The sequence below is a fragment of the Pristis pectinata genome, chromosome 11 (assembly GCF_009764475.1).
Source record: "Pristis pectinata isolate sPriPec2 chromosome 11, sPriPec2.1.pri, whole genome shotgun sequence".
Classification (NCBI taxonomy): Eukaryota; Metazoa; Chordata; class Chondrichthyes; order Rhinopristiformes; family Pristidae; genus Pristis; species Pristis pectinata.
The window spans coordinates 35,690,429-35,717,539 of record NC_067415.1 but is presented as its reverse complement, the minus strand read 5'-3'; the positions used below and the strand labels follow the sequence as shown (position 1 = coordinate 35,717,539).

Genomic DNA, 27,111 nt, shown 5'->3' with positions numbered 1-27,111 from the left:
TCTATCCAGGCCTTTACTTTCACTTCAATAAATCTGTTAATTTTGACTAATCCTGTTGATATTTTCTGAGTGTCCTGTTATCACATCCTTTATAATAGACTCAAAGTATTTTCCTTACTACTAATGCTAAACTAATCTAACTGGTCTGTAATTCCTTGTTTTTGTTCCCTTTTTTAAAATAATGCGGCTACATTTATCACCACCCAAACTGCACGAACTGTTCCATAATCTGTATGAATTTAGAAGATGGCGACCAGGGCATCCACTTTATCCATGACGACAAAAAGAGGTAGCCATGGAAGAAGTGGATGCCTCCTCTTCATTGGGCTCGTGGTTCCTTAGTGTATCCGGAAAGACAGAATCATTGAATTTGAAAAATTAAAACAGTGAAAGGTAGAAATCTGGACTAATAAAAACACAATGCTGGAAACACTCAGCTGGTCAGGACGCATCTATGGAAAGAGAAATGGTTAGTTTGATTTCTCTCTCTCCCAGTTCTGATGTTTCAAGTCAAAGACCCTTTATTTGCTGCCTGCCCTGCAGAGAGTTTCCAGCATTTTCTGCATATTATTTAAGTGGTTTGCCATTTCTTCATTTAAAATTTTCCCTTTTCTTACTGCAAGAGACCTATATTTATCTTCAATCTTTAAAATTATAGAAACTTTTACAATCTACTTCTGTGTTCTTTGCGGATTTACCCTTTTTTTTCTCATATCAAACCAACTTTATATGCTCTTTTGGATCTCGTACTATTCTTAAACCTTGTTAGCTGAGTCATTTTTCCTTTTGATCTAGAAAGGAATACATTGTTGCAAATCATGCATTTGTTCCTTATCTGTTAGCCATTGCCTATCCACTGTCACACCCTTTTAATGTTGTTCCTCAGTCTGTCATAGCTAATTTGCTCCTCGTGCCTTCATAGTTTCCGTTATTTAAATTTCAGGTTGAATTACTTCCCTCTCTACTTTCATGAAGAATTCTATCATTTATAGTTATTTTTCCCCAAAGGACCCCACATCACACAACTCATTGTACAATACCCAATCTAGAATAGGCTGTTTCCCAATTGACTCCTTATTCTGGTCTTGAACACCTTGTACATATGCCGAGAGTTCATCCTGGACAATATTATTGCTGAATAGCTTGTGTAATGACCAGTGTTGTTTTCCTATGCATTTTTGATTTTGATGATTTAGTTGCATTGAGCATGGTGGATGGGGTAGTCTTCACTGAATGTTATGACTAGTTGGGGATCCAGTACTGATCCCTGCAGTACCCCATTAGTCAATGGTGCTGAGGTCGAGATGGTTGAGAGCTTCGAGTTCTTGGGAGTGAACATCACCAACAGCCTGTCCTGGTCAAATCACGTAGATGCCATGGCCAAGAAAGCTCACCAGTGCTTCTACTTCCTCAGGAGGCTAAAGAAATTTGGTTTGTCCCCTTTGACTCTCACCAACTTTTACCGATGCACCACAGAAAGCATCCTATCTGGATGTATCACGGCTTGGCACGGCAACTGCTCTGCCCAAGACCGCAAGAAGCTGCAGAGAGTTGTGGACACAGCCCAGTGTACCATGGACACCAGCCTCCCCTCCTTGGACTCTGTCTTTACCTCTCATTGTCTTGGTGAAGCAGCCAGTGTAATCAAAGACCCCACCCACCCGGGACATTCTCTCTTCTCTACTCTTCCATCGGGTAGAAGATACAGGAGCCTGAGGGCACGTACCACCAGACTTAAGGATAGCTTTTACCCCACTGTGATAAGACTGTTGAATGGTTCCCTTATATAATGAGATGGACTATGACCTCACGATCTACCTTGTTGTGACCTTGCACCTTATTGCACTGCACTTCCTCTGTAGCTGTGACACTTTACTCTGTACTGTTGTTGTTGTTATTACCTGTACTACATCAATGCACTCTGTACTAACTCAATGTAACTGCACTGTGTAATGAATTGACCTGTACGATTGGTTTGTAAGACAAGCTTTTCACTGTACCTTGGTACAAGTGACAATAATAAACCAATACGTCATGAGAAAGTTCCAGTTATCCTCACTGTGTCTTTCTATATTTTCTGCCCTTGGTTCTGCTTAGCTTCACCCAGACTGATTCTGTATCTTGATTTTTTTTTTAAGTCAATATTCTTTCTCCTGTTGCTGTTTTCATCTCTTACCAGCAACCCCATCCTATTTTGTTTCTCCCTTTTGCCTGTCCTTCCTATATATTGAATGTTTCTGGGTATTCAGTTCCCAGCCTTGGTCACCTTGCAGCCATGTTGCTGTGATGGCAGTTATATCCATTATATTTGTTAATTCATATATCTTAGAAATGTCTTGCAACCTCGGATACACTACCATTAGATTTGGCTTTTTAAGTTTTCATGCAAAAGCCCTATCAGTCTTCTTTCTTGCTCTCTGTTAATGCACTTTTTTTTTGTACACTCTGTCCATTCTGTCAAAATTTTGATACCTTTACCCAATTACTTTCCTCCAGTGGTTCCTTTTTTTTTCCCCCTCTTGGGTATCTTTAGCATCCCAGATTTCTTTCCATCATGACGCTCCCATTTCACCGACCCACCATTATCTACCTCTTCATTTTTCCATTTGCCAGAACTCTGGTTTTTGCATGGTTCTGATGTAGTCCATAACAATGGAACAGCTCTTCCCAGTGCTGATGCCTGGGACCCACAAACTGAACCCTGCTTCTCCCAAATCAATTTTTGAGCCACAGAATCTCCCTGATCCAAGTAATGCTGCCCATTTATTTGTGGCTTGGGTAATTATTGAAAGATTATTATTGCATAGTTCTGTTTTTTTAATTTAGTGCCTGGCTACTCAAACTCTTAAAGCCTTTTTTGTAGTCTTACTTGTGAGTATCTATGTGGACCATGGCAATTGTAATCCATCCCCTCCCATTACAAGTTTCTCTCATCGAAAGGAGATATCCCTTACCCTGATACTAGGTGTGCTACAACTTTAAGGTCTCATTTCCTGGCTTTGAATACTGTCTATACAGCTTTTTTCTTCCTACAACTATCTGCCTTTTCACTTCACCCTCCCTCCCCACCTCTTCACGGCCTGGTGATCAGTTTACTTATCTTCCCCATGTAGTTCAGTGTTAATCAAAATATTTACCTTGTTCAATGTATTTGATTAAATTTAGATGCTAAAGGTTAACTTAAAATTTAGCCAACAATTGCCACTGCACATTTACCTGCCTTACCTGTGACTTCACACTGCAGATTTCTCTTGTTGCAGCTTTTGAACCACTGCTGCCACATTCTGTTTCTGAACTCATGGAACCTGTTTTGGCTGTTTTTAAAAATGAACACTAAACTAATAGTGTAGCACTCTCTCTCTATTCTGCTTGTGTTAGCTATAGATTTTTGCTCAAGTCTGGAGAGACTTTGATCTTGCAGCTGTTGATCAGGCAAAAGTACTATCAATTGAGCCACAGCTTACATTAATGCTGTTTTCCTTTGATTTTATTTTGTATAATCTGGTGTAATTAATACGTAAGAATTTGTTAATTTTCCCTTTACAAATTCCTTGCAATTTCCTAACAAAAGTTTCTTTTCTTTTGTAGGTCACATGTTAATTAACTTGATGCTTGGGAAACCTGACTATCACAAAGAAGTAGTGGAGACCTTTGCAAATAAAAGTGGCCAAATTGCATTGATTGAAACATTGTTTGGAAGTCTAACTTATGAAAGGTCTTTTCTAGCCAATGATGACATCAGAGATGTTACAGGAATGCAACCAGACATGAACGATCTTATAAAATGGGATGACGGTAAGAAACGTTCTAAATTTGAAATGTTCTAGTACTTTGTCATTTCTTTGCTGTGTAATCACTGGTGTTTTCATTTTGATTTTACTGATTTGGTTGCATAGAGTATGATAGTTGGGGGAAATCTTCATTGTGTTTTTTAATCTTTCTGAAATAAGGGAGGTAAAGGGATGTATGCATATATGTGTAAGGTAAATTTTAATGCAAAATTGAACGGGGTGACTTCCACCTCCCCTAACCCCCCCCTCCCCGCCCCCCCCCCCCCAAAATCCCCAGTAAAGCTAATCCTACGTCACGCTTTAATACATTACAGTTTAACTTAGTACATAATTTATTCATTCTGTGTTGTATCTTAATCATAAAGTAGATAAATTTAACACAGTTACAGTTAGTTTTGTAATCTGCACTCTTTTCAGGTTGTGTTAGGTTGCATGGTGGAAATTTGCAGCACCTTGTCTGGCTTGGCTTGCAGCAGTTTGCAATGGCTCAATTGCCTGTGGTCCGGAATTGGTTAAAGCACTTATTTCCTAGATTGCCCCAGGAAACATCACGGCTTGACACAAATGCTCCTGAGACTATTTGCCTTTTGGATCTTGAGGTATGATTAAAAGCAATGCTAATTTTTAAGGTGCTACTGAAAGTGAACAATACTGATTTGATAAAATATTTTCAGGTTTTTCTTCTTGGAGTGATATATTCAAGTCACACACAGTTACAAGATAAATCAGCTCATCACTACAGTTTACACCAACCAAAGTACTTGCCACTATCAATCAGTAAACTACTCTATACAGAGCGACAAAGAGCCTGGTGGGATGCTGTTTACAACCTTATCTACAAAAGAGCACAGTAAATATCCTGTTGCTTTTATAAATAATTGAAGATTTTTTGTTTGAATTAAAAATTTGTTGAGAAAAAGTTTATTGCACCATTTTTCTTTTTAGACCAGGTACATCAGTTAAGTTAAGACTTGTAATACAGCATGAGCTTGGTACCTTAAGGGCATTAGAAAAACATGGACTTCAGCCTGCCCTGATCATACACTGGGCACGAAGCTTGGTCAGCATTGTAAGTCTTAAATGGTGTGCTTTTTGGAAAATATTCATTCAATTTTTATTATACTATTGTATCAAACACTTAATGTTATGCATTTAATCTACTAAAACAGCAACATTACATTTTATAATACTTTCAACAGTTTTAAAACCCACTTCAGTGTGCTTGCACAGAATTTGACATTTATGGATTATCACCTTGATCTGCCAAACCACTTACTGCTCCTAGCTCATTCTGTTAAGCAAATAAGACCTGTGATTTTTTTTCCATCAATGGCCAACTCCTGAAAATAACCCCTTGTCTCCACCAAAAATGTAATCAGCACTTGGACTTCAATTTTATTACCAAGGTTGAGTCCATTTAACTGTCTTTATTGCTTTCCCCTGCACACACCCATTGACTGTTCCTCACAGATATAATGAAAGTATTATATATCTGTCTTTGCTTGGATTTTTAGTTTCTTTCCAATTTCTCCTCATGCCCTCCATCTTCTTCCTGTCCCTGAGGTCTACGTGTGGCTTTCCTGGGTATGAGACTTCTTTTCCTTGGCTGCACAAAGATATATTGTAAATGGTTTCCATTTTATAAGTATTGTCCTCGCCCTTTTGACATGATCAACTCTTCCCACCCCAAGAAACCCAACCTGATGTTCTCTAATTTCAAACTGCACAGTGTCTGGTAGCCCTCTTCCCCTTGTGTTCCTTTTATAGTATTGATGCTCTGAAATCCACAGCATTTTCTACTATTCTGTTCCTCTCCCCTCCCCACCGTCAAAATTGCATGGATCTGACTATAGACCTGATGCACTATTGGAAAGACTGAAAAAACAATCTTTGCATGAGGTGCTCTCTCCTATCTATTCATTGCCCTTGATGATTATGTTCTTTGAACCAGACTGCCTGTTTACTTGTCTTTAAGACGATGTTAATGCTGTTATTTTTTTAATATATCTTTAACTTCTCAAAAACAATAATGCCCAACCTAATAGTTTTTTTGTCTGTATAGGGAAATCAATTAAATTCGTATTATGACCAGAAGGAATACATTGGACGGGGTGTCTTCTACTGGAAGAAAGTTCAGCCATTACTACAGATAATCAGAAAGAAAAAGAATGTTCACGAACCTATTGATCCATTGTTTATGCACTTCCATAGTAAGGAAATTAAGGTACCCATGCAAACTCTTTATTTCTTCCTGGAATCAAAATGTCACTCTGTACTTGTGGGGGGGTGGGGAGAAACTTGTGCATGTAACTTTTATCCTGCCTCGCAATTTATTCTTAAATGTAGAAGCTTGGATTAAGTTTGGAAATGATTTTAACACTGACGTCCCACATCACCTAGTGTACAACGTTCTATTACTGTTTGGCTATGTTGAGATTCTCCTTTTTTCCTCCTAACTTTTAATGTAATTAAACTTAAAACAAAAAAATAAAAAAAATTATCAGTGCTTTGAAATAAAGTTATGTCAGTCACAAATGAACGCCACCTTAAAAAAAAATGAATGCCTATTTGAAATCATCAATTTGAAATTGGTCCATATGATTTGAGTTGTACATTTGCTGAGTCTTGCATTTCCCTGATTCAGTTCATTAAGTGGAATTCTTAATTCCACCTCTGCAGTTGGGATCATATTTGTCGTCACTTTTTTTCTGAAATCTGCTTTGCTTTTAGTCAAAGATTTAGCTGCAGGTAAATATTGATACATCACCCTGAAATGAAATGCTCTGTTATTGTCTTAAGTATTTTTGGTAAAGGGTGATGGGTTCATACAATATTACCTGAGTTTTCAGTTACAATGATGGACATTCCTAAAGGAAATTTTAATACACACAAACTTGCATTTGATGAAGTGTTAGATACTGAAGTAACTGTTGGCTATGTATAAATTAAAACTATGCTTATTTTAGGTTGATGAAGTTAAAGATTTTGAAAGGGAAGCGGAAATTGCTTTTGCCACACTTAATGTAGTTGATGGAAAAATTGATGAGGCAATTGCTGCTTTTGAATCCATCAATAATATTGCTGCACATTGGAATCTTGCTTTGGTAAGTGATGGGTGTATCTTCTTCTTTATTCTATGTCTGCAAGTGCTGGTGTAATTTGGTTTTTACTGGTTTTGTCAGATATTCCACCGAAGGTCTGAAGAGTATGAAAATGGTGATGGGATGACACCCGATGAACAAGAAGAATGTAAAATTTGTTTACTTCGCAGCAGAGCATATCTAAAGAAAGTCCTGAACGAAACTGAAAGTAACATGAAGGCTGTTGACAGTGTAAGTCTCCATTAACTAACAGGACTTTTTTAACATCCCGTTGTTACAATTGAAGATATTTGATAGAGAACAATCGCATTATGTAGAATTCATATTTTTCTAGCAGGTGAATTACTGACCTTCATGGGCAAAGTCTTGGCAAGTTAGAATTCAGTTCTCGGCAATATTAATAACACTTGTGCTTTATTTTGTTTCACTATTGTCATTCATTTGTTTAGATCCCAAACTTCAATGTTTGTCCTAGGCTCAACTTGTTGACTCAGCAGGAATTTATTCTAGCATTGGCAAGGGTGTTGAAATTGCACTCCGTGGCCATTTGTTAAGCAGAGAGGAAAATTGGTCAGGGACCTTATGGGTAGGTATTTGGTTGAGCTCAGCTGAACAGCTACGGGGTAATTCTTTCTAGGCTTGGGCATGACCAGTGTTGATTTGGCTAATGCTTAATGGAGACTTGGCACTGAAGAAATCTGATCTCATTTTAATGGTTAAACATCGATTAGTTTTCCCTGATCAGACTATTAAAAGTGGAAGCTTTTCCCCGTTATTCCAGCCAGTGCCACTAAAGCAGATTAATTGGTTATCTCAATTGCTGTTTTGGAATCTCCTTAATTAATTACAGTATTTGATTATATCATTTGCTACACTTCCAAAACAACTCTTGTTCCCTTTTGATGATTAATCAAAAATGGAGCATAGTTTATTTGCTTCATCTTCTCAAGCCTTGCTGACTGCTATTTGCAAGAATAATTTGTACAGACAATCTTAATCTAAAGAGTGATCTCATTTTGCATATGCCTGTTTCTGTGGTTTTATCACACTTCCTGAATATGGCGCTACAAGAGGCCATTCCTAATCTACTTGTCCAGTTTCAATGATTTCTTGTAATTGCCAATTCCTCGCATGTCTTAGTATTCTAATTTCCATCTGTCACTGTGGAAAATATTTATTAACCTTTTCTCCCAATTTTCCCCTTGTCACCCCCAATCTTGTTCTTTGGTTCAATTATTTCAGTTTAATTATTTCTTTTTTCCAGTTGCCTGTACCTATAGATGCAGTAAAAGAAATGCTGGAATTGGTAAGTCAGCATCTTCAAGAATATAATGATGAGCTTGACCATGGTGAAGAAATAAATGAATTTTCCCAGATAGCTGAAAATGGCACTTCTCCAGAGTTGATACCAGTAAAACAAACTACCCTATCTCCAATAAAGCTTAGTCCATCGCCAACCAAAAGTTACAAGGTAAAATCTGTCTTTTCAAATTGTTTTGAGTCTGCTGTAAATAAATGTTGTAAACTTTCACTTCATAGACTTGATAGGAAAATAATTTTTAGACTTGTCTAATAAGTATATTGACATTCTTAATTCCTATTCTTTTCACTCCCCATTTATTCTGGTTATGTACTTGGGATCAGGTACATGCTTCCAGATTAGTGATGTATAAAAATTATAAATTGGAATAGACTAGATGCTTTCAGACCATTAGATCTGTTGGAAGCTGTGTTCCTTATTGATGCTTTGCCTTGAACAGAAATTGAAATGATTATACAAAAATTAATATATTTGCAGTGCAGTGACTTAACAGGTAGTGCTGCTGCTTCTTGGCTCCAGCCACCTGTTTTTGATACTAACTGCCAATGCTGTCTGAGGAGTTTGCAGCTTCTCCCAGGACCGCGTGGGTATTCCCTGGGTGCTTTGGTTTTCTCCTACATTCTGAAAATGTACTGTTTGGTATGTTAATTGGCTACTGTAAATTACCGAGTTTAGGTAGAAGTATCAGGGTTGAGTTGATGGGCATGTGAGAGCGAATAGATTACAGGGAAGTAAGTGGGCAATGGGAATGATGGGCTAGTTCTAGCTAGCCCAAATGGCCACCTTTCTATTTTGTGAGAAATGTGGAAAAAGTACGCATCCAGGGACTATCTAGTTTGTTACACTGGAGGGAGGTATTACTTTGAACTGGGCTCTAAATACTGGAGGTAAATTCCTGTTGCAGTATGAACTAAACAATTCATGAAAGAAAAAAAATTATGTAGAATTTAATTCAGGATTTTTCTTCAGTGGTCTCCAAAGACCCCTCCACGCTGGGCTGAAGATCAAAAACATTTGCTGCAGATGCTTTGCCAACAAGTGGAACAACTGAAGGTATGTAATCTTCAGAAATGTAGAAATTTAAGTAGAGTGATGAACAATTTGGTGAAATGGTAAAAAGTTGTCTTCATGGCTGGTTCTTTCATCTTGTTTGGTGCTCTTATTTACAATTATCAGCATTTTAAAAATTTTCATTTTTTTTAATATAAAAATGCAGTTAACTAACTTTCATAATGAGTGAATATTTCTGGGTGAAAATCTAATTAGTAAATTGTGATCTGCTAAACAACAAGCAAAATTTGTACATCTTGGTTCATTTATGCAAGAGTTCTGAAGAACGTCAGTGTAAAATTGATCAGTGTTAAAGCAAATGGAAAGCTACAGGAATGCTTATGATTCCAGTTAATGTACTTTATGATCAGAGATTAGAAAATCCATGTAACCTCGACTGTGGCGGTACCTTGTGTTAGAATAACATAACTTGTCTTTCAGAATTTACAAGAATAAAATGCATAATTTAAGTCTGTAGTGAAATTGAGAATCTTGGTTCCTTGTTTTAGGAAATGCACTTTGAATAACTGATTTGAATCTGTTCCTCATCGGTATTTTTGTCTGATGCATTAAAATTATGTATATTTTAAAACAACTAGGGAAGATTCAAATAATTTGCTATTTATTCCTAATGCTCCAGGGTGAAGTCCATGAGCTGAAGATGAATAACTCAAGTACAACAGAATCCCCACGTCCCCAGTGGCAAGCAGATAGTTATGATTCCCGTACAGAAAATTATCAAGGAGTACAAAGTTTTCAGGGGGCACCTTTAACAGGTAAATGTAAAGCTGACAAATGAACACCATGTAGCGACTCACTGTCCGAGCAAGCGAACTGGGTCAGCGGTCGGGTCATGCGTCGTCGGGGCGGCGAGGCCCAAAATGGTGCTGGGCCTTCATCTTCCCTGAGCGATGGGGAGAACCTGCGCGCGGGAAAAGTTTGACGTAGTGCATACGTCATTTCCGTTTTCGGTGGGCGGGAACAGTTCCTCTTAAAAGGCGGGAAAATAAATCAGTTTTGTTCTGCAGCTCATCGGCTAGTGTCTTACTTTTGCATCGCGGTAGCAGCCGCTACAGCCGTATAATAAAGGGATAAAATCTGTAAATTATGCTTCGAAGGGAAGCATTAGAACTTTCATTCCATGTTACAAATAAAGTTAATTGCATTTCTATCTTGTATTATAAGTAACTCATCAACGCAGAACTCTATTGACCTACAGTTTGTTCAGTTAGCAATGTAACTTGGTTATAAAGAGGTAATTATTTAAATTATAACAAATTTTGTGATCCTATCACTTGAATGTAATTGGCAATAGTTTTTTAAAAAATTTTGATAAATACAATTAGTTTTTGTTAAAACAAATTGAGTTGAAATTCAATTTTTGATCACTCAGACAAACTACAAAGCATTATTACTAAACTAGAAACTGAAGGAAGTTACCCAGTAATGGTAACAGCAGGTTGTAGTGCTTCTGGTTTAATTTAGTCATGCTTTCAGAATAGTGTCTTTGGCACTGCTAAATAGTTTAAACTATGGTTTACCTGAAGCAGTTTAAATGCCCTTTAAAAGAGTATGAGTCATGAATATCTAATTTACCAGTGAGACATTTATGAAAGGTACAAACTAAAATGCAAACTCTCAGTTGCTACCTCAGGATCAACCGTGTTCTACAATCAATCTCCAGCGTACAATTCCCAATATCTTCTTAGAGCAGCAACCAACGTGGCTCCAACCAAGGTACCCGGTGTGATATTCTCTATTTGAATATGTACTGTATATGTATTGACAGTTTAACATTGTGTCCTTTCTTTTCTTGAAGCAGCCTCCTACATATGGAATTGGTCGGATTCCACCACAACAGTCTGTGTATGGATATCAGCAGCAAGCTCATACACCACCTATTCAAACCAATTCAGCGTGTATTTATTCACAGGATATGTATGGGCCACAGTTGCGTTTTGAATCTCCTGCAACTGGATTGCTTTCACCATTTGGTGAAGACTACTACAATCATGGTGTTCCACAAACAAGCACAAACCCACCTTTGCCAGAGCCTGGTTACTTCACCAAGCCACCTGCAGGAGTGCAACTAATGAAGCCTACAGAAACTAAGGGACGGCTTGGAACACCTAATCAACAAATGCAAAATGAAGCTACAAAGAATTCATTGGTTACTGGACTATTGCACTCGACACCAGCAACAACGTTTAAATTCAACTCTAATTTCAAGAATAATGAGGGAGATTTTACGTTCTCATCGCCACAGATGAAAGCCCAGACACCGCCTTCATCTGCCAGTGATAGTCTCCTCGGAATTTTAACTGCAGGCAGATGCATAAAAAATGATCTGATTCTAGGTCAAATGTCTCAACAAGGAATGCACAGTCGAGGGAGCTCCTTTTCGCAGGGAGAGCAGCACTCCTTTAATGACTTTTCCACTCAAAAGCAAAATAAGAATACGTTCAATGTATTGAGTAACCAGGGGGTATTTTGTTTCAAGGATACTGGCAAGCCAGCAACATCTGGAAATCATGCAGAAGACAAAGATGGTGAAAGTGATCACGACAGTGTTCCCGATGAAGAAGATGGGCCACACTTTGACCCAGTTGTACCACTTCCTGACAAAGTAGATGTAAAAACTGGAGAAGAGGATGAGGAACTACTGTTTTCCAACAGAGCTAAACTCTTCCGTTTTGACACGGAGACCAGAGAATGGAAGGAACGAGGCATTGGGCACATAAAACTATTACAACACAGGACATCTAGCAAAATCCGGCTCCTAATGAGACGAGATCAGGTTCTTAAGATCTGTGCAAATCATTATATAACAGCTGATATGAAGTTGAAACCAAATGCAGGGTCTGATAAATCATGGGTCTGGTGTGCCTTGGATTATTCTGATGAAAAGCCAGTACTTGAGCAACTTGCTGTTCGTTTTAAAACAGCAGATGAGGCTGCATTGTTCAAAACCAAATTTGAAGAAGCACAAAACTTGGTTAAAGGTCAGGAATTAAAACCAAGTAGTGTATTTGGTCAAGAACAGAAAATGGGAATCAAATTGAAGTCTGATGAGGTGAACTTGGGTACTGTTAAGTCTACTGAAGATTCTGGATTTGGTGCTCAGTTCTTCAAGAAATACGGTGAATGGGATTGTAACTCGTGTCTTGTACGAAACACTGCTTCAGCTTCTGTATGTGTATCCTGTCAAAACCCTAATACCACTAATAAAAAACAAGGCTTGCCCTTTACTTCACAAACCTTAGTGCAAAATGGAAATGCAGTTGAAGGACCAGAGAAGATTACAGCTTTTACCAAACCAATAGGATTTGGTGACAAATTTCCTAATAATGATGCAAAATCTGCAACCTTTCAGGCACCCAAACCTAATGGCAAATTTCCTATTACTTCATTTGGCCAGTCAGCCTTCAGTGAGAGAACATCTACTTTGACACAAGATACTTTACAAGGAATACTTGCCAGAAAAGAAGGACAGTGGGATTGTGGCAGTTGCCTTGTGAGAAATGATGCAGAAGTGACAAACTGCCTTGCCTGTCATACACCCAAACCTAGTGCCAAGGTTCCGGTTGTTACTTCAATTGGCCAGTCAGCCTTCAGTGAAAGATTATGTACGTCAACGCAGGGAGCATTTGAAGGAAAATTTTCTAAAAAGGAAGGACAGTGGGATTGTGGCACTTGTCTTGTGAGAAATGATGCAGAAGTGACCAATTGTATTGCCTGTCAGGCACCCAACTCAAACAATAAAATGGCAGGAATTTCAACAGCTGCTACTACCCCATTGGTTATTGGCAGTGTTTACCCCAAATCAGATGCACCTGAATCGGGATTTAAACTTAACTTTCCTGCAAATGGTGTTAAATTTGGTCATGGTGACATTAACAATACTGCAGGCTTCAAGATTGAGCCATCATCTCAGTCTTCAAGACCATTTTCCAGTCCTGCATTTACATTTTCTTCATCTAGGTCAGGTGGTAGCTTCACATTTGGGTTGCCAGATACATGCAAAGGTTCTACTGATAAAGGTAGTCAGCAAGGATCAGCTGCACTCTTTTTAAAAGCCTTTGCTGAGCAAAAAGAGAGGGAAAGAATTGCTTCACAATCCGACAGAGACCAAGTTCCAGCCTCTGATAATTCAAGCCAAAGTCAAGATTTTATTCTAGGTAAAGATATGAATGTCTCCACCTTTGCTGATCTAGCAAAGACTGCAGATAAAGGATTTCAATTTGGCTATAAAGATCCTCATTTCAAAGGTTTTGAAGGAGTTGGTCAGCAGCTGTTTTCAACAAGCATTACAAGGGCTGCTTCTGCTGATGACGATGATGATGAACTGTACAAAACTGAAGATGGAGATAATATTCATTTTGACCCTGTGGTTCTTATGCCTGAAAAAGTAGATCTTATTACTGGTGAAGAAGATGAAACAGTACTTTATTCACAGAGGGTTAAGTTATTTAGGTTTGATACAGAAAGCAGTCAGTGGAAAGAGCGTGGTGTTGGCAACCTCAAAGTTCTCCAAAACAAAGCCAATGGCCGGCTGCGGATATTAATGCGTCGAGAGCAAGTTTTCAAAGTGTGCGCAAATCACTGGATCACTACTACTATGAATCTCAAACCCTTAATGGGTTCTGATAGGGCATGGATGTGGTTGGCTAGTGACTTTTCAGATGGTGAGGCAAAGCCAGAGCAGCTAGCAGCAAAGTTCAAGACTCCTGAGTTAGCTGAAGAGTTTAAGGAAAAATTTGAAGAATTCCAGAGGTTGCTGTTAGATATACCACTACAGACACCTCATAAACTATTAGACAATGGCAAGACTGCTCGACTAATACAAAAAGCCGAGGAAATGAAAAGTGGCTTAAAAGACCTGAAACACTTTTTGAAAGATGAAAAAGGAAGCTTGAAAGATGAAGGGAATGTATTGATGGGTTCTATATCTGAAAGCAACAGTACCTCTGGCTTAGTAATTAAACCACATTCTGAAAGTACTGGACCTACTTTGGAGTGGGATAATTATGATCTACGTGAAGAAGCTTTGGATACAAGTGTATCTAGCACTGGGTATGGGTCTCCTGACACTGGCAGTCCCGTGAGGAAAAATCTTTTCCGTTTTGGTGATTCAGCATCTGGTTTTAACTTTAATTTCCAGCCAAGCTTAAGTCCATTAAAATCTCCTAAATTGAACCAGAGTGGGTTGTCTGTGGGTACAGATGAAGATTCAGAATTTGGGCAAGAGGAGGAAAAAGATGTACAGCATTTTGAACCAGTTATTCCATTGCCTGATTTGATTGATGTATCAACAGGGGAGGAAAATGAGCAAGTTATCTTTTGTCACAGAGCTAAACTTTACCGTTATGATAAAGAAGTAGGTCAGTGGAAAGAAAGAGGAATAGGGGACCTGAAAATTTTACAAAATTATGATTCCAAAAAAGTTCGAATAGTTATGAGAAGGGATCAGGTGTTGAAAATTTGTGCCAATCACTGGCTGACACCAGATGTAAAAATGGAACCCATGAAAGGAACTGAAAAAGCCTTCATTTGGAGTGTAATGGATTTTGCAGATGATGTGGCAAAAGTGGAACAGTTGGCTGTACGTTTTAAGCAGCAAGAGGTTGCTAGCTCTTTCAGAGAGCTCTTCGAAGAAGCTAAGAAGGCTCAAGAACAAGGAACTTTAGTTACACCATTATCTTCAAGGGAAACTACCCCAAGGGAATCTCCTTGTTGTAAGATTTCAGTGTCAATGCTGGAGGAGACTGTTAAGGAAACAGCAGAACAAACAAATACTAGTGTTTCAACTCCAAATAGTGCAGTCAAGTCAGCAAGTACTAGCTTGACAGAAGCACCTCCAGTAAAATTTGTATTTGGATGCGACTCTATGAAATCTATTTTCAGCAAAGAGAAAGAAAGGCCTTTCACATTTGGTAATTCAGCAACTGGATCCTTGTTTGGTTTCAGTTTTCAAAGTACAGATTCGGTGTTAAAAGACCAAGTACAAAGTGACTCCTCTGCTGTTAAGAATAAACTACAGGACATTACTAGTGGTGGATTTGATTTTCGTAAAGCAGCTGCATCTCTCTCAAAGTCTTCAATGGCCAGCTTGTTGTCTTCAAACTCAACAGAATGTTTGGAAACTGCTTTTGCAACTGGGGATAAATCCAAACAAACTACATTTAATAGACCACAAACTGGTAAGTCATTCCACTACCACAAAGAATTCTTTGCTTGTCAGCAAACTTTTTGAATATGATCCAGTGTCAGCACTGGAAGATGTGTTCCAATCTTTGAAATCTGTCTTTGATCACATTTTCTCCTGTGTACACATTATAATTCTTGCTAGATATTCTTCCACAATCATCCTGTGCTCCTGGAAGGAAAACGACCCCAGCCACCCAGTATTCCCTTCCTGACAACTTCACAAACTTTGGCTTCATTGCCTCTGGTCTCTAAGTTACCTATTACTTGTCTCTGCTTTTGTTAGAATGTTATCAAATCCACTCTGTAGGAAGGTTTCCCATTTTCACTATTCCTTGTGTAAAGAAATTCCTAAATTATTTTATTCTGTCTATCTTAATACATATATCGTCTTGTTCTGCATGGTCATGTGCAGAAGGTTTCTCAGTGTCTACCCTTTGACTTCAAACAAAATTTAACTGCTTTTCCAGTTAAGAAGGTTGAATATGCTCAATCTCTGAAGTTCGACTGATGTCATTGTCAATCAGATTTTCTCCTGAAATTCATTGCTGTCTTGGTAGGAAGGACACAAGAAATGCACACACTTTAAACCAGCATAATCTAATCCAGGTTTTCTAAATGGAACTACCTTTCTAACAATTCTGAAATGTAGTAGTTGTTTGCAGGCTTTATGATTGAATAAATTTGCATTGTCCAAAAGAGAAATTAAAATCTTATCAGAAGTCTGATAGGACTGGAGAAGATTTGGGCAAACATAATGGGAGATTTGAACATTGAGAATTTTAAATAGTTATAAAGGCAAAGCATTTACCTTTTACCATTCAGAAATATTGGTATTTTACTCTTTAACAGTGTGATTTTTAACTGATTTCTTTGAGTTATTAATGTCAATTTATAGGATTTAACATGGAAATGAGCACATGATTTATTTTACCCCAACTCTTCACGTGCAACTTAAATGGGGATGGATTTTATTTTTCATTCAAGTTGACTAAATGGTTAGAGTAATTTGCATACAAGTAAGTAGTTTGTACTTTGCATTTGAAAGGGATCCTTTGTTTTTTTTGTTATCTATTTGCATATAGACACTTACGTGTACATTTTTACTTTTAGGGTTTAATTTTAGTCTTTTCAAATCTAATCCATCTGCCTTTTGGACCAGCACATCTGTCCCACGGTGTGAAAATAAAGGTATTTCTGGTATCTTGCATCAGAATTGAAGGATGATAATGCAGTGGTATTTTTTCAAAAAATAATATACTACCACAGCACAGTAACTTCTGCATGCAATTGTTTTTTTGTTTGGCTTTTTTTGAAAACACTAAGCATGTTTTTTTTAAGAGTGGCAGATGGGTAGGAATAGCTATGGTGAGACATTTTGGCTCCTTAGCAGTGTATTTTGAGATAATTCAAGGCAAATATAATGCCAAACCTCTTTTCCCCACTATACCGGTAATTTTGGGTTACCCCCTCGTATGCCATCGGGAATTGCCCAATTAATATTCCTGTGACCTTCATGTTGTTAGGTATTTATTGTAGATTACTATCATACTAACACATTGCTGAAATTACCTTAATGTACATTTATTGTCTTTGGAGCTACCACAGAATCTGAATTTTCTTTTGGGTTTTTCTCACTTGTCCTTTCCTAGCATTCTTTCTGTCTGCCTCGACCTCTCCATGTGCCTGCTTCTGCTCATCACATTCTGGAAGGTTCTGTCAGTGCTGATTTTAAACTATTTAGTTGCACCATACACTTTTTATCTGCTCATTACTGATATTCATTTGTTATCCCTTCAATTTAATGTCCATTAAGAAAGGCTAATTGGTCTTCTTTGCTTCACTTAAGGCATCATCTGCCTTGCTAGTCACTTTCCATGGTTTTCCCAAAAGTAGCAACCTTTTGTTTTTGCTGTTTGTACAGTTCGTGCCCTTTTATCTGATCTTTCATCTTTTTGATATTTTGATTACTCCTTGAGTAAGTCCATTGCCATCCTAGTGACATCTCAGACTATGGTAGCTGTGTCTTATTATAAGTGTTCTCCACCTGACTATATATTCCACACTTTCCCACTGTAACAGCTGTCATTACAATATGGTTCTCGTCACTGTTTTGTTTTTTACCCAGCTCTGTCATCCTTGATGCTGTTAACTTTGTAACATCCAGTGCCTTCACAAGTAAAATAAAGATGCCGCATTAATTTTCTATTCTCTTCGTCGAATGCATGTAATATGACACCTTGAAGTCAATCTTTCCTTAACTTGCCCTTGTACCTGGAGTGGGCAACCCATCGGTTTTCTGCATTCCTGTTGTCAATGCCAGCATAGTTTCATTTTCCCCATCTGTATCCATAGAATCCCCTTCATCTTATGAAACTTAACCATTGAGATTTCTAATACTGAAGACAATTTTAATGACAGCATTTGTTTGTTTGCCTCTTCTGTAGTGCCTTACTTCAAAACCTTAAATTGCCTATCAATATACAGACCAGCATTAAGCAACCTGTTCTCATAACTTTTAACCCTTTTGGAGAAGTTTTATGTGGGTGTAGAATTACAGGAAACTTTAAGGAAATAAAAATTGTGTTTGAGGCATGAATATTTGGAAACGTGTGTATGTAGTTCTTTAGAAATTAAAGCAATGTCGAGTTAGGGGATTGGGTTAAATAATGGCAGATGAATTCAATGCCAATAAATATTTGCTTTTCTTTTAAACAAAAGTGTAATACTTATCCTGAATGTAAATGGTTCAGTGAAAGAATCAAGTTAAGAAAAGTTCATGGAACTGCTAGGTAACACAGCTGTTTCTTTTTAGTTAAAAAGTTATTGAAATTCTAGGATTTATCACAAGATAACACTGAATCTATATAAAACTGTACAGAATGATGCTCCTGCTGTCTTAAAGGCATTAAGGTCATAGAGTACAATAAAGATTAATTGGGATCCTTGTATAGCATTGTAAGATTAGGTCCAGGGTTTGTAATTGGGGCAAAAATTAAATCAAAATTAGATTCTTTGAATTTGGAGGACAAAAGTTGGAGACAGGAGAAAAATGGTGTTCATAGTGAAGTTACAGTTCAGAGTAGATGGTTGGGAAAAGTAATGTAGTTTTCACAACTTTCACCTCGCAGATCTAATGGGGTTTAAACAAAGGTCTCTGCATGTCGATTTTTCACTCAAATTTAAATGGCTTGAAGCTATAAAACGCATTCTTATACACATTCAGATGTGAGGCTCTGGTGATGAAATTAAAAGGAAATAATATTTTTTGCATGAATGTCCATGACGCTTGTTTAATCATAAACTTTCATGCTTTCCCTTCTACAACACGTTCAAGTTGCTTTTAAAATAATTGCTCTATCAGAGGCTGGAACATTTTCTGCCTTTGGGAGTTCATGTATGCAAGCATGGTCAGATTTAGAGTAAATATCCTTTATTCTAATATATCAATATTGCTTCCCTCTCCAATGCAATTAACAGTGCAAAGGTTTCCCTACTTAATATTGAATTATAATAATTTGGTACTAAATTGCTTTTGCTGCAGAATATAAATGCTCCAGTAATGCAATTGTCATTCCATTATTTGGCATGGAATTTTGTCAATCTTTGCTGATGATTGAAAACATTAGTACCCAGTCTTAATGGCTTGCAACAGATAAGACATACTTTAATTTATTTTTGGATTATTTATAGCAAAAAAAAACAATACTGATTATGGTTTATAAGACTCAAGTGCTGTGAAATATATTTGTAAACACGATGTGGTTTTAATTTAGTTGAGGCATGGAGGGGAAGGGGAGGAAGAAAAACTGAATCATTGCCAAAGTTTGTTAAACATCAGATGTAGAATAAGTAGTACAAGAAATATTAATGTGTTATAACATGCAAATGAATTCATTTAGCACAGTCATTTAGTCCTTTATCTTTTTCATAAAGCTGTCAAATTCATTCAATTTTTTCCATTCCCAGTAACCCTGCAACTTTTATTAGATGTAAATCAACTAAACTTTTTGAAAGTTGCTGTTGAATTTGCTTCTCTATTCCCTCCCATTCCTTGCCTGCCTGGGGGCAGAAGTGAGTGTAGTTGCTATTGCTAAAGAGAAGATGCTTGGGAAGTTGAATGGTCTGAAGGTGGATAAGTCACCTGGACTGGATGGACTATACCCCAAGGTTCTGAAAGAGGTAGCTGAAGAGATTGGAGGCATTACTAGTGATCTTTCAAAAATCACTAGATTCGGGAATGGTTCCAGAGGACTGGAAAATCACAATTGTCACTCCACTCTTTAAGAAGAGAGAGGCAAAAGACAGGAAATTATAGGCCAGCTAACCTGACTTCAGTAGTTGGTAAGATGTTAGAGTCCATTGTTAAGGATAAGGTTTCGGGGGTACTTGGAAGCACGTGTTAAAATAAGCCGAAAGTCAGCATGGTTTCCTTAAGGGTAAATCTTGCCTGACACATCTGTTGGAATTCTTTGAGGAAGTAACAGGCAGGATAGACAAAGGAGAATCAGTGGATGTTGTTTAAGTTTTTTTAAAAATTTTATTTACAGCGTGGTAACAGGCCCTTCTGGCCCAACGAGTCCGCGCCGCCCATTTTAAACCCCCATATTAACCTACTCGTACGTCTTTTTTGAAATGTGGGAGGAAACCGGAGCACCCAGAGGAAACCCACGCAGACACGGGAGAACGTACAAACTCCTTACAGACAGTGACGGGAATCGAACCCCGATCGCTGGCGCTGCAATAGCATCGCGCTAACCGCTGTGCTACTGTGCCGCCCACGGTACGGTTTCTTAGAAGCTTTTTAGAAGGTCTTTGACGAGGTCCCACACATGAGGCTGCTGAACAAGATAGGAGCCCACGGTATTACAAGAAAGGTACTCTCATGGATAGAAGATTGGCTGACTGGCGGAAGGCAAAGTATGAGAATAAAGGGGGCCTTTTCTGGTTGGTTGCTGGTGACTAGTGGTGTTCTGCAGGGGTTGGTGTTGCTGCTTTTCATGTTATGTTAATGATCTGGATGACGGAATTGATGGCTTTGTGGCCAAGTTTGTAGATGATACAAAGATAGGTGGAGGGGCAGGTAGTGTTGAGGAAGCAGGGAGTCTGCAGAAGGATTTGGACAGGTTGGGAGAATGGGAATAGAAGTGGTAGATGGAATACAATGTAGGGAAGTGTATGGTCATGCACTTTGGTAGAAGGAACAAAGATGTAGACTGTTTTCTAAATGGGGAGAGAATTCAGAAATTGGAGATGCAGAGGGACTTGGGAGTCCTAGTGCAGGATTCCCTGAAGGTTAACTTGCAGGTTGAGTCAGTAGTAAGGAAGGCAAGTGCAATGTTAGCATTCAAGAGGACTAGAATATAAAAGCAAGGATGTAATGCTGAGGCTTTATAAGATGTTGGTCAGACCATATTTGGAGTATTATGAGCAGTTTTGGGCCCTATATCTAAGGAAGGATGTGCTGATGTTGGAGAGAGTCCAGAGGGTGTTTATAAGAATGATCCTGGGAATGAAAGGGTTAACGTGTGAGGAGCATTTGATGGCTCTGGGCCTGTACGCGCTGGAGTTTAGAAGGATGAGGGGGGAATATCATTGAAACCTACTGAATATTGAAAGGCTTTGGATGGAGTGGATGTGGAGAGAATGTTCCCAGTGGTGGGAGAGTCTAGGACCAGAGGGCACAGCCTCAGAATAGAAGGAAGTTCCTTTAGGACAAATGAGGAGCAATTTCTTTAGCCAGAAGGTGGTGAATCTGTGGAATTCATTGCCACAGATGGCTGAGGAGGCCAAGTCACTGGATACGTTAAGCGGAGGTTGATAGGTTCTTAATTAGTAAGGGCATCAAAGCTTATGGGGAGAAGGCAGAAGAATGGGGTTGAGATAGAAAAATAAATCAGCTTTGATCGAATGGTGGAGCAGACTCGATGGGCCAAATTGTCTAAGTCTGCTTCTCTCTTAGGGTCTTACACTTTCACATTATGATTTCCAATTCATCATTGCTTACTGTGAGGAAGTTCTCAATATTCCATATCCTCTTATTGATCCACCTGCAAAGTGGAAACTATTTCTCAATAATTAATTAAATTGAAATTCATTATTTTGAATTTTTATAAATCCCATGTCAATTGTCTGTTCTAAGGTAAACAGTGCTAGGTTCCCCATTGGTAAATCTTCTGTACAACCTCGCCAAAGATAAGGTGTAGGTTTAGATGCACTGTTCTGGCTAAGGTCCCACCAGTAATTTATAAAAGGTTTGGAAACTTGCTTTCTCACTCTAATCTTGGTTAAGGATACAAGAATCTTGTGGCTATAAGGTGTAGTATCTACAAAATGTCAAACTTGGATGCTCCTGTACTCATTGGGTGCTGCCCAATTAGGTGTTCACTTCTGTTAAACTGTCTGAGATATTTTGATTTCTGACTTGCACATGCATACTAACTGTTGAGGTCAGTCAAGTTTGTTTGACATCTCTTTAATGTATTAGTTGATCTTGACTTTTCCAAGTGAAAAACTATTTTGCCCTTGATTTTAAAAATCAGAACTGCAGATACTGGAAATCTGAAATAAAAACAAAATGCTGGAAGTATGGAGGAGGTTAGGTAGCACATTCACATGAACGAAAGTTAACACTTAAGGTCCAAAACCCCTTGATCAGAACTGAGGGGAAGGGGGGAACCAAAGTCGTTTTGTTTGCAGAGAAGGTGAGGGAGGGATGGTTAGAACAAAGAGCATACCTCAAAGCCATTGAGTGCATCTCATTTATTTCCTGCACCTCTGCTCTCACTCATCTCTCATCCTAGACAAAGCAAGAACAGATCCCCTGATCTGTCTTTCACCCACCAGCCTCTGCATCCAATAGATCATCCTTTATAATTTATGCCAGGTCCAACAAGATTCCATCACTGTTCACATTCCTCTCCATCCCTGTTCACATTCCTCTCCATCCCCACCCCATCAGTATTTAAGAGATTGCTCCTTTATAACTCTTCGGTCCTCTCTTTCCTCTCCAATAACTGTCTTCTAGCACTTTCTCATATAGCCATTAGAGATACAACACCTGTCCTTTCTCATCCCTCCTCCCTACCTACCATCCAGGGACCCAAACAGTCGATCAAGTGAAGCAGTGATTCACTTGCACTTCCAATCTAGTGTACTGTATTTGGTGTTCATATTGTGGTCTTTTCTGTATTGGAGAAACCAAACTCAGATTGGGTCTTTGTAGAGCACCTGCATTTAGTTCTCTGGAGTGACCCTGAGCTTTTGTTTACCTCTTACTTTAATTCCCCATCCCACTCTTACTCTAATCAATCTATCTGTGGTCTCCCACACTTGAGGCCCAACACAGGCTTGAGGAACAACACCTCACCTTTTGTCTGGGCACATTACAGGCTTCCAGACTACTGTCAAATTTTTGAACTTTGGGTTACTTGCTTTTTGTCTGTAATAAGAGTGGCTGTTTCTGTCAGTTATCCATGTGTTTTTTTTTGTCCACAGCCCTGTTATTAGTAACACTTAACACAGTCAAGGAAGCATAATGTGCTTCTAACTGCCACACTAGGCCATTTGATCCCACTCTATCAGTGATATTAACTATCCCTCCCCTTTACTTCTCTGCAACTGAAACTAACTTGTTTTCTCTTTCCCTGTTTTGATGAAGGGCCTTCAATTTGAAAATGTTAACTCTATTTCTCTTGCCACAGGTGCTGCTTGATCTGCTGAATGTTTCCAACATTTCTATTTCATTGTCCTTGGTTATGGTCTTTAGAGGCTGGCTGATTTATGGAAGGTTATCCCAAATTGCAAACAGATTGTATCAAGGACCTCGTATTTGTAGCCTTCTCTTAGCAACCTTAGATGATTTTTTTTGTTGAACTCCTGGCAACAATTTTTTAAAAATCAAGGTATTTCTCTTATCCTGTTCAATTTCACTGTCCCCTTCTTTACTGCGACATTGGTATTGTGCTTTGGAACCTGAAGGGCAAATGGACCCTCTTGACATTTCCTCTGAAAGATAACATCTTCACTGTAGGAACAGGAGTTCAGATCTTCAAGCACATTACACCTTTCATTGAAATCTTTCACTTGCTTGTACTTCCATATCATAGCTTCTTCTAGTAAAAATCTGTCTACCTCAACTTTAATATTATTTTGTGAACTGGCCCTTACCACTGAGAGAGAGAGTTTCACTCTTACCATTGAGTGAACACGTGTTAACTGGTAAATAACCTGGCTGTGCATTTAAAAATTATCCCCTTGTTCTAGACACCCATTGCCATTAAGAAAATTTTGTCTACTCCTAGAAATTTGTCAGAAATCTAGAAATCTGGAAACCTCAATCAAATTGCCTCTTATGCTCAAATCCACAGAGAGCAAGTCTAGCTTATACAGTGGCATGCAAAAGTTTGGGCACCCCTGGTCAAAATTTCTGTTACTGTGAATAGCTAAGCGAGCAAAGGATGACCTGATTTCCAAAAGGCATAAAGTTAAAGATGACACATTTCTTTAATATTTTAAGCAAGATTACTTTATTTCCATCTTTTACAGTTTCAAAATAAAAAAGGAAAAGGGCCTGAAGCAAAAGTTTGGGCACCCTGCATGGTCAGTACTTAGTAACACCCCCTTTGGCAAGTATCACAGCTTGTAAACATTCTCTGTAGCCAGCTAAGAGTCTTTCAATTCTTGTTTGGGGGATTTTTGCCCATTCTTCCTTGCAAAAGGCTTCTAGTTCTGTGTGATTCTTGGGCCCTCTTGCATGCACTGCTCTTTTGAGGTCTATCCACAGATTGTCGATGATGTTTGGGTCAGGGGACTGGGAGGCCCATGGCAAAACCCGCTTGTGCCTCGAGGTAGTCCATTATGGATTTTGAGGTGTGTTTAGGATCATTATCCTGTTGTAGAAGCCATCCTTTTCATCTTCAGCTTTTTTTTTACAGACGATGTGATGTTTGCTTCCAGAATTTGCTGGTATTTAATTGAATTCATTCTTCCCTCTACCAGTGAAATGTTCCCCATGCCAATGGCTGCAACACAAGCCCAAAGCATGATCGATCCACCCCCATGTTTAACAGTTGGAGAGGTGTTCTTTTCATGAAATTCTGCACCCTTTTTTCTCCAAACATATCTTTGCTCATTGCAGCCAAAAAGTTCTATTTTAACTTCATCAGTCCACAGGACTTGTTTCCAAAATGCATCAGGCTTGTTTAGATGTTCCTTTGCAAACTTCTGACACTGAATTTTGTGGTGAGGATGCAGGAAAGGTTTTCTTCTGATGACTCTCCCATGAAGGTCATATTTGTGCAGGTGTCACTGCACAGTAGAACAGTGCACCACCACCCCAAGTCTGCTAAATCTTCCTGAAGGTCTTTTGCGGTCAAACGGGGGTTTTGATTTGTCTTTCTAGTAATCCTACAAGCAGTTCTCTCAAAGTTTTCTTGGTCTTCCAGACCTCAACTTGACCTTCACAGTTCCTGTTAACTGCCATTTCTTAATTACATTATGAACTGAGGAAACGGCTACCTGAAAATGCTTTGCTATCTTCTTATAGCCTTCTCCTGTTTTGTGGGCATAATTTATTTTAATTTTCAGAGTGCTAGGCAGCTGCTTAGAGGAGTCCATGGCTGCTGATTGTTGGGACAAGGTTTGAAGAGTGAGGGTATTTATAAAGCTTTGAAATTTGCATCACCTGGCCTTTCCTAAGGATGACTGAACAAGCCATAGCCCTAACAAGCTAATGAAGGTCTGAGATCTTGGGAAGAGTTATCTGAGAGCTCAAATTTCTTGGGGTGCCCAAACTTTTGCATGGTGCTCCTTTCCTTTTTTTCACTCTGAAATTGTACAAAACAAAAATAATACACTAATCTTGCTTAAAATGTTGAAAAGAATGTTTCATCTTTAACTTTGACTTTTGGAGAACAGTTCATCTTCTACTCACTTAACTATTCGCAGTAACAGAAATTTTGACCAGGGGTGCCCAAAGTTTTGCATGCCACTGTAGTTTGTAATTTCACCCTTGGAACCTTAGCAACATTTGGATGAATCCAAGTATTTACATTATATATCTACCTGTGTCTCCATTAAGATGAATCTATATTGCATTCCTTCCAAGCCCAGTAAATCTTCTGTGAGATCAACGATATTCTTCAGTGTTATCACGTAGTTGAAAGTTTTTGGGTGGAATCTAGTGGATGCTGAAGATTTTAAGTTGATAGTATATTTTATTTGTAATGCTGCTTTCTTTCTTTAGTGAGATGCAGTACAGAACACCTTTCAGTGTGGCAGAGTTATCTGCCTGGATTTTATGCCTGAGGTTTTGGAGTTGGAAGGTCCCAACAGACTTCTGTCTTGGAGTCTAGAGCCATACCTAACATAACATTGTTATTGTTGTTTCTCAGATGCACTCCCACTGAAACAACATGGTTCTTTTGTCCTATTTCATTTCCCAAACTCATCTTAAATTTGAATTTTAGTAAAGGTTTGAATGAGGCAGTATTAATTTTAAAAGCACTGCTAAAAGAAGCATTGCTTCGTTCCTTGCCCTGGAAATTGAGCAAAAATTCATCTGTACAGTTAGTTACCAATGTGTATTATGATAACAGTTAACTTTTTTATCCCTCTGCTGTAATTTTAGATGTTGGTTCATTATCATAATTATTTGGATTGTGTCCTCTTGCAGAGATTTTGTTTTCTAATACGATTAATTCCTCAGTTGAAGATGAAGAAGTACAAATTATTTTTGTATTGACACCCACACCTGAACAAGAAGCTCTTGCAAAAGAACTGAAACTTCCTCTAACGTTTTTTTGCTACAAGAACAAACCTGGCTATGTTAGTGATGATGAAGAAGATGGTAAGACTTGCAGACATTTCTGTCCATTGGTGATGGAGTTCAGTTTGTGTATATCTATATGTTAATCCACATTTTCTCTTAAATCTGCTGATCACCTCATCCAAAACTAAATACTCTCAATTTCCTTGGTATCTTTCCTCCTCATCTGCATCCCTACCTGCTGATTCCACTTGTCTTTATATTTGCTCTTTTCCCTCATGCTTGCCCCTTCTCTCCCACTGTACTTTCTGACCTACGTTGGCTTCCAACTAAGCATTGCCTCAATGTTAATATTTTCCTTCTTGTTTTAGATGTGTCTGCAGCTTCTTCCCTACTTATTCCCTAATCACCTTCATATTTATGTCCTCTCCAATTCTGGCCTCTTGCTCCTCCTATATTTAAGTGTTCCACCATTAGTAGTTTTGCCTTTTCTGCTGCCAAAGCTAAATTTTGGAATTCCCTACATAACTAGTTTCTTCCTCTTTAATCTAGTATTTCTAATGATATGCTGTGTTAAGATGTTGAAGGAATAAAGTTGTTGCTGTGTGCCTCAATTTGTGTATGGTGATGCAGGGAGGCCTTCCAGCTGCACCACGTGGATTAGAAAATTAAATGATGAAGCTGCTTTTGTGATTAGCTTATATGGTTACTATGTTTATGGAAATCAGTTTAGATACTTAAAATACAGGTTTTTCATTTAAAAGAGAAAAACTCTACTAAATATACCAGACAAGCTCTATCAACTATGCCATATCAGCTAATTAGCTTTCTCTTGGTCTTAAAATTTAGGTAGAAAATTAATGTTAAATTAATTAT

The 27,111-nt window shown here is 38.4% G+C and overlaps 1 protein-coding gene across 1 annotated transcript in view; it reads left to right on the top strand.

Moving 5' to 3' along the window:
• The window catches only part of ranbp2 (RAN binding protein 2), a 64,509-nt gene that overhangs the window by 16,094 nt on the left and 21,304 nt on the right, over positions 1–27,111 (top strand). The window contains 13 exon segments of the mRNA XM_052026776.1: positions 3,589–3,795; positions 4,209–4,390; positions 4,466–4,641; positions 4,737–4,860; positions 5,854–6,015; positions 6,758–6,895; positions 6,974–7,123; positions 8,157–8,363; positions 9,183–9,266; positions 9,904–10,039; positions 10,906–11,000; positions 11,083–15,463; positions 26,176–26,316. Coding sequence (XP_051882736.1) covers positions 3,589–3,795; positions 4,209–4,390; positions 4,466–4,641; positions 4,737–4,860; positions 5,854–6,015; positions 6,758–6,895; positions 6,974–7,123; positions 8,157–8,363; positions 9,183–9,266; positions 9,904–10,039; positions 10,906–11,000; positions 11,083–15,463; positions 26,176–26,316 — 6,183 coding nt within the window.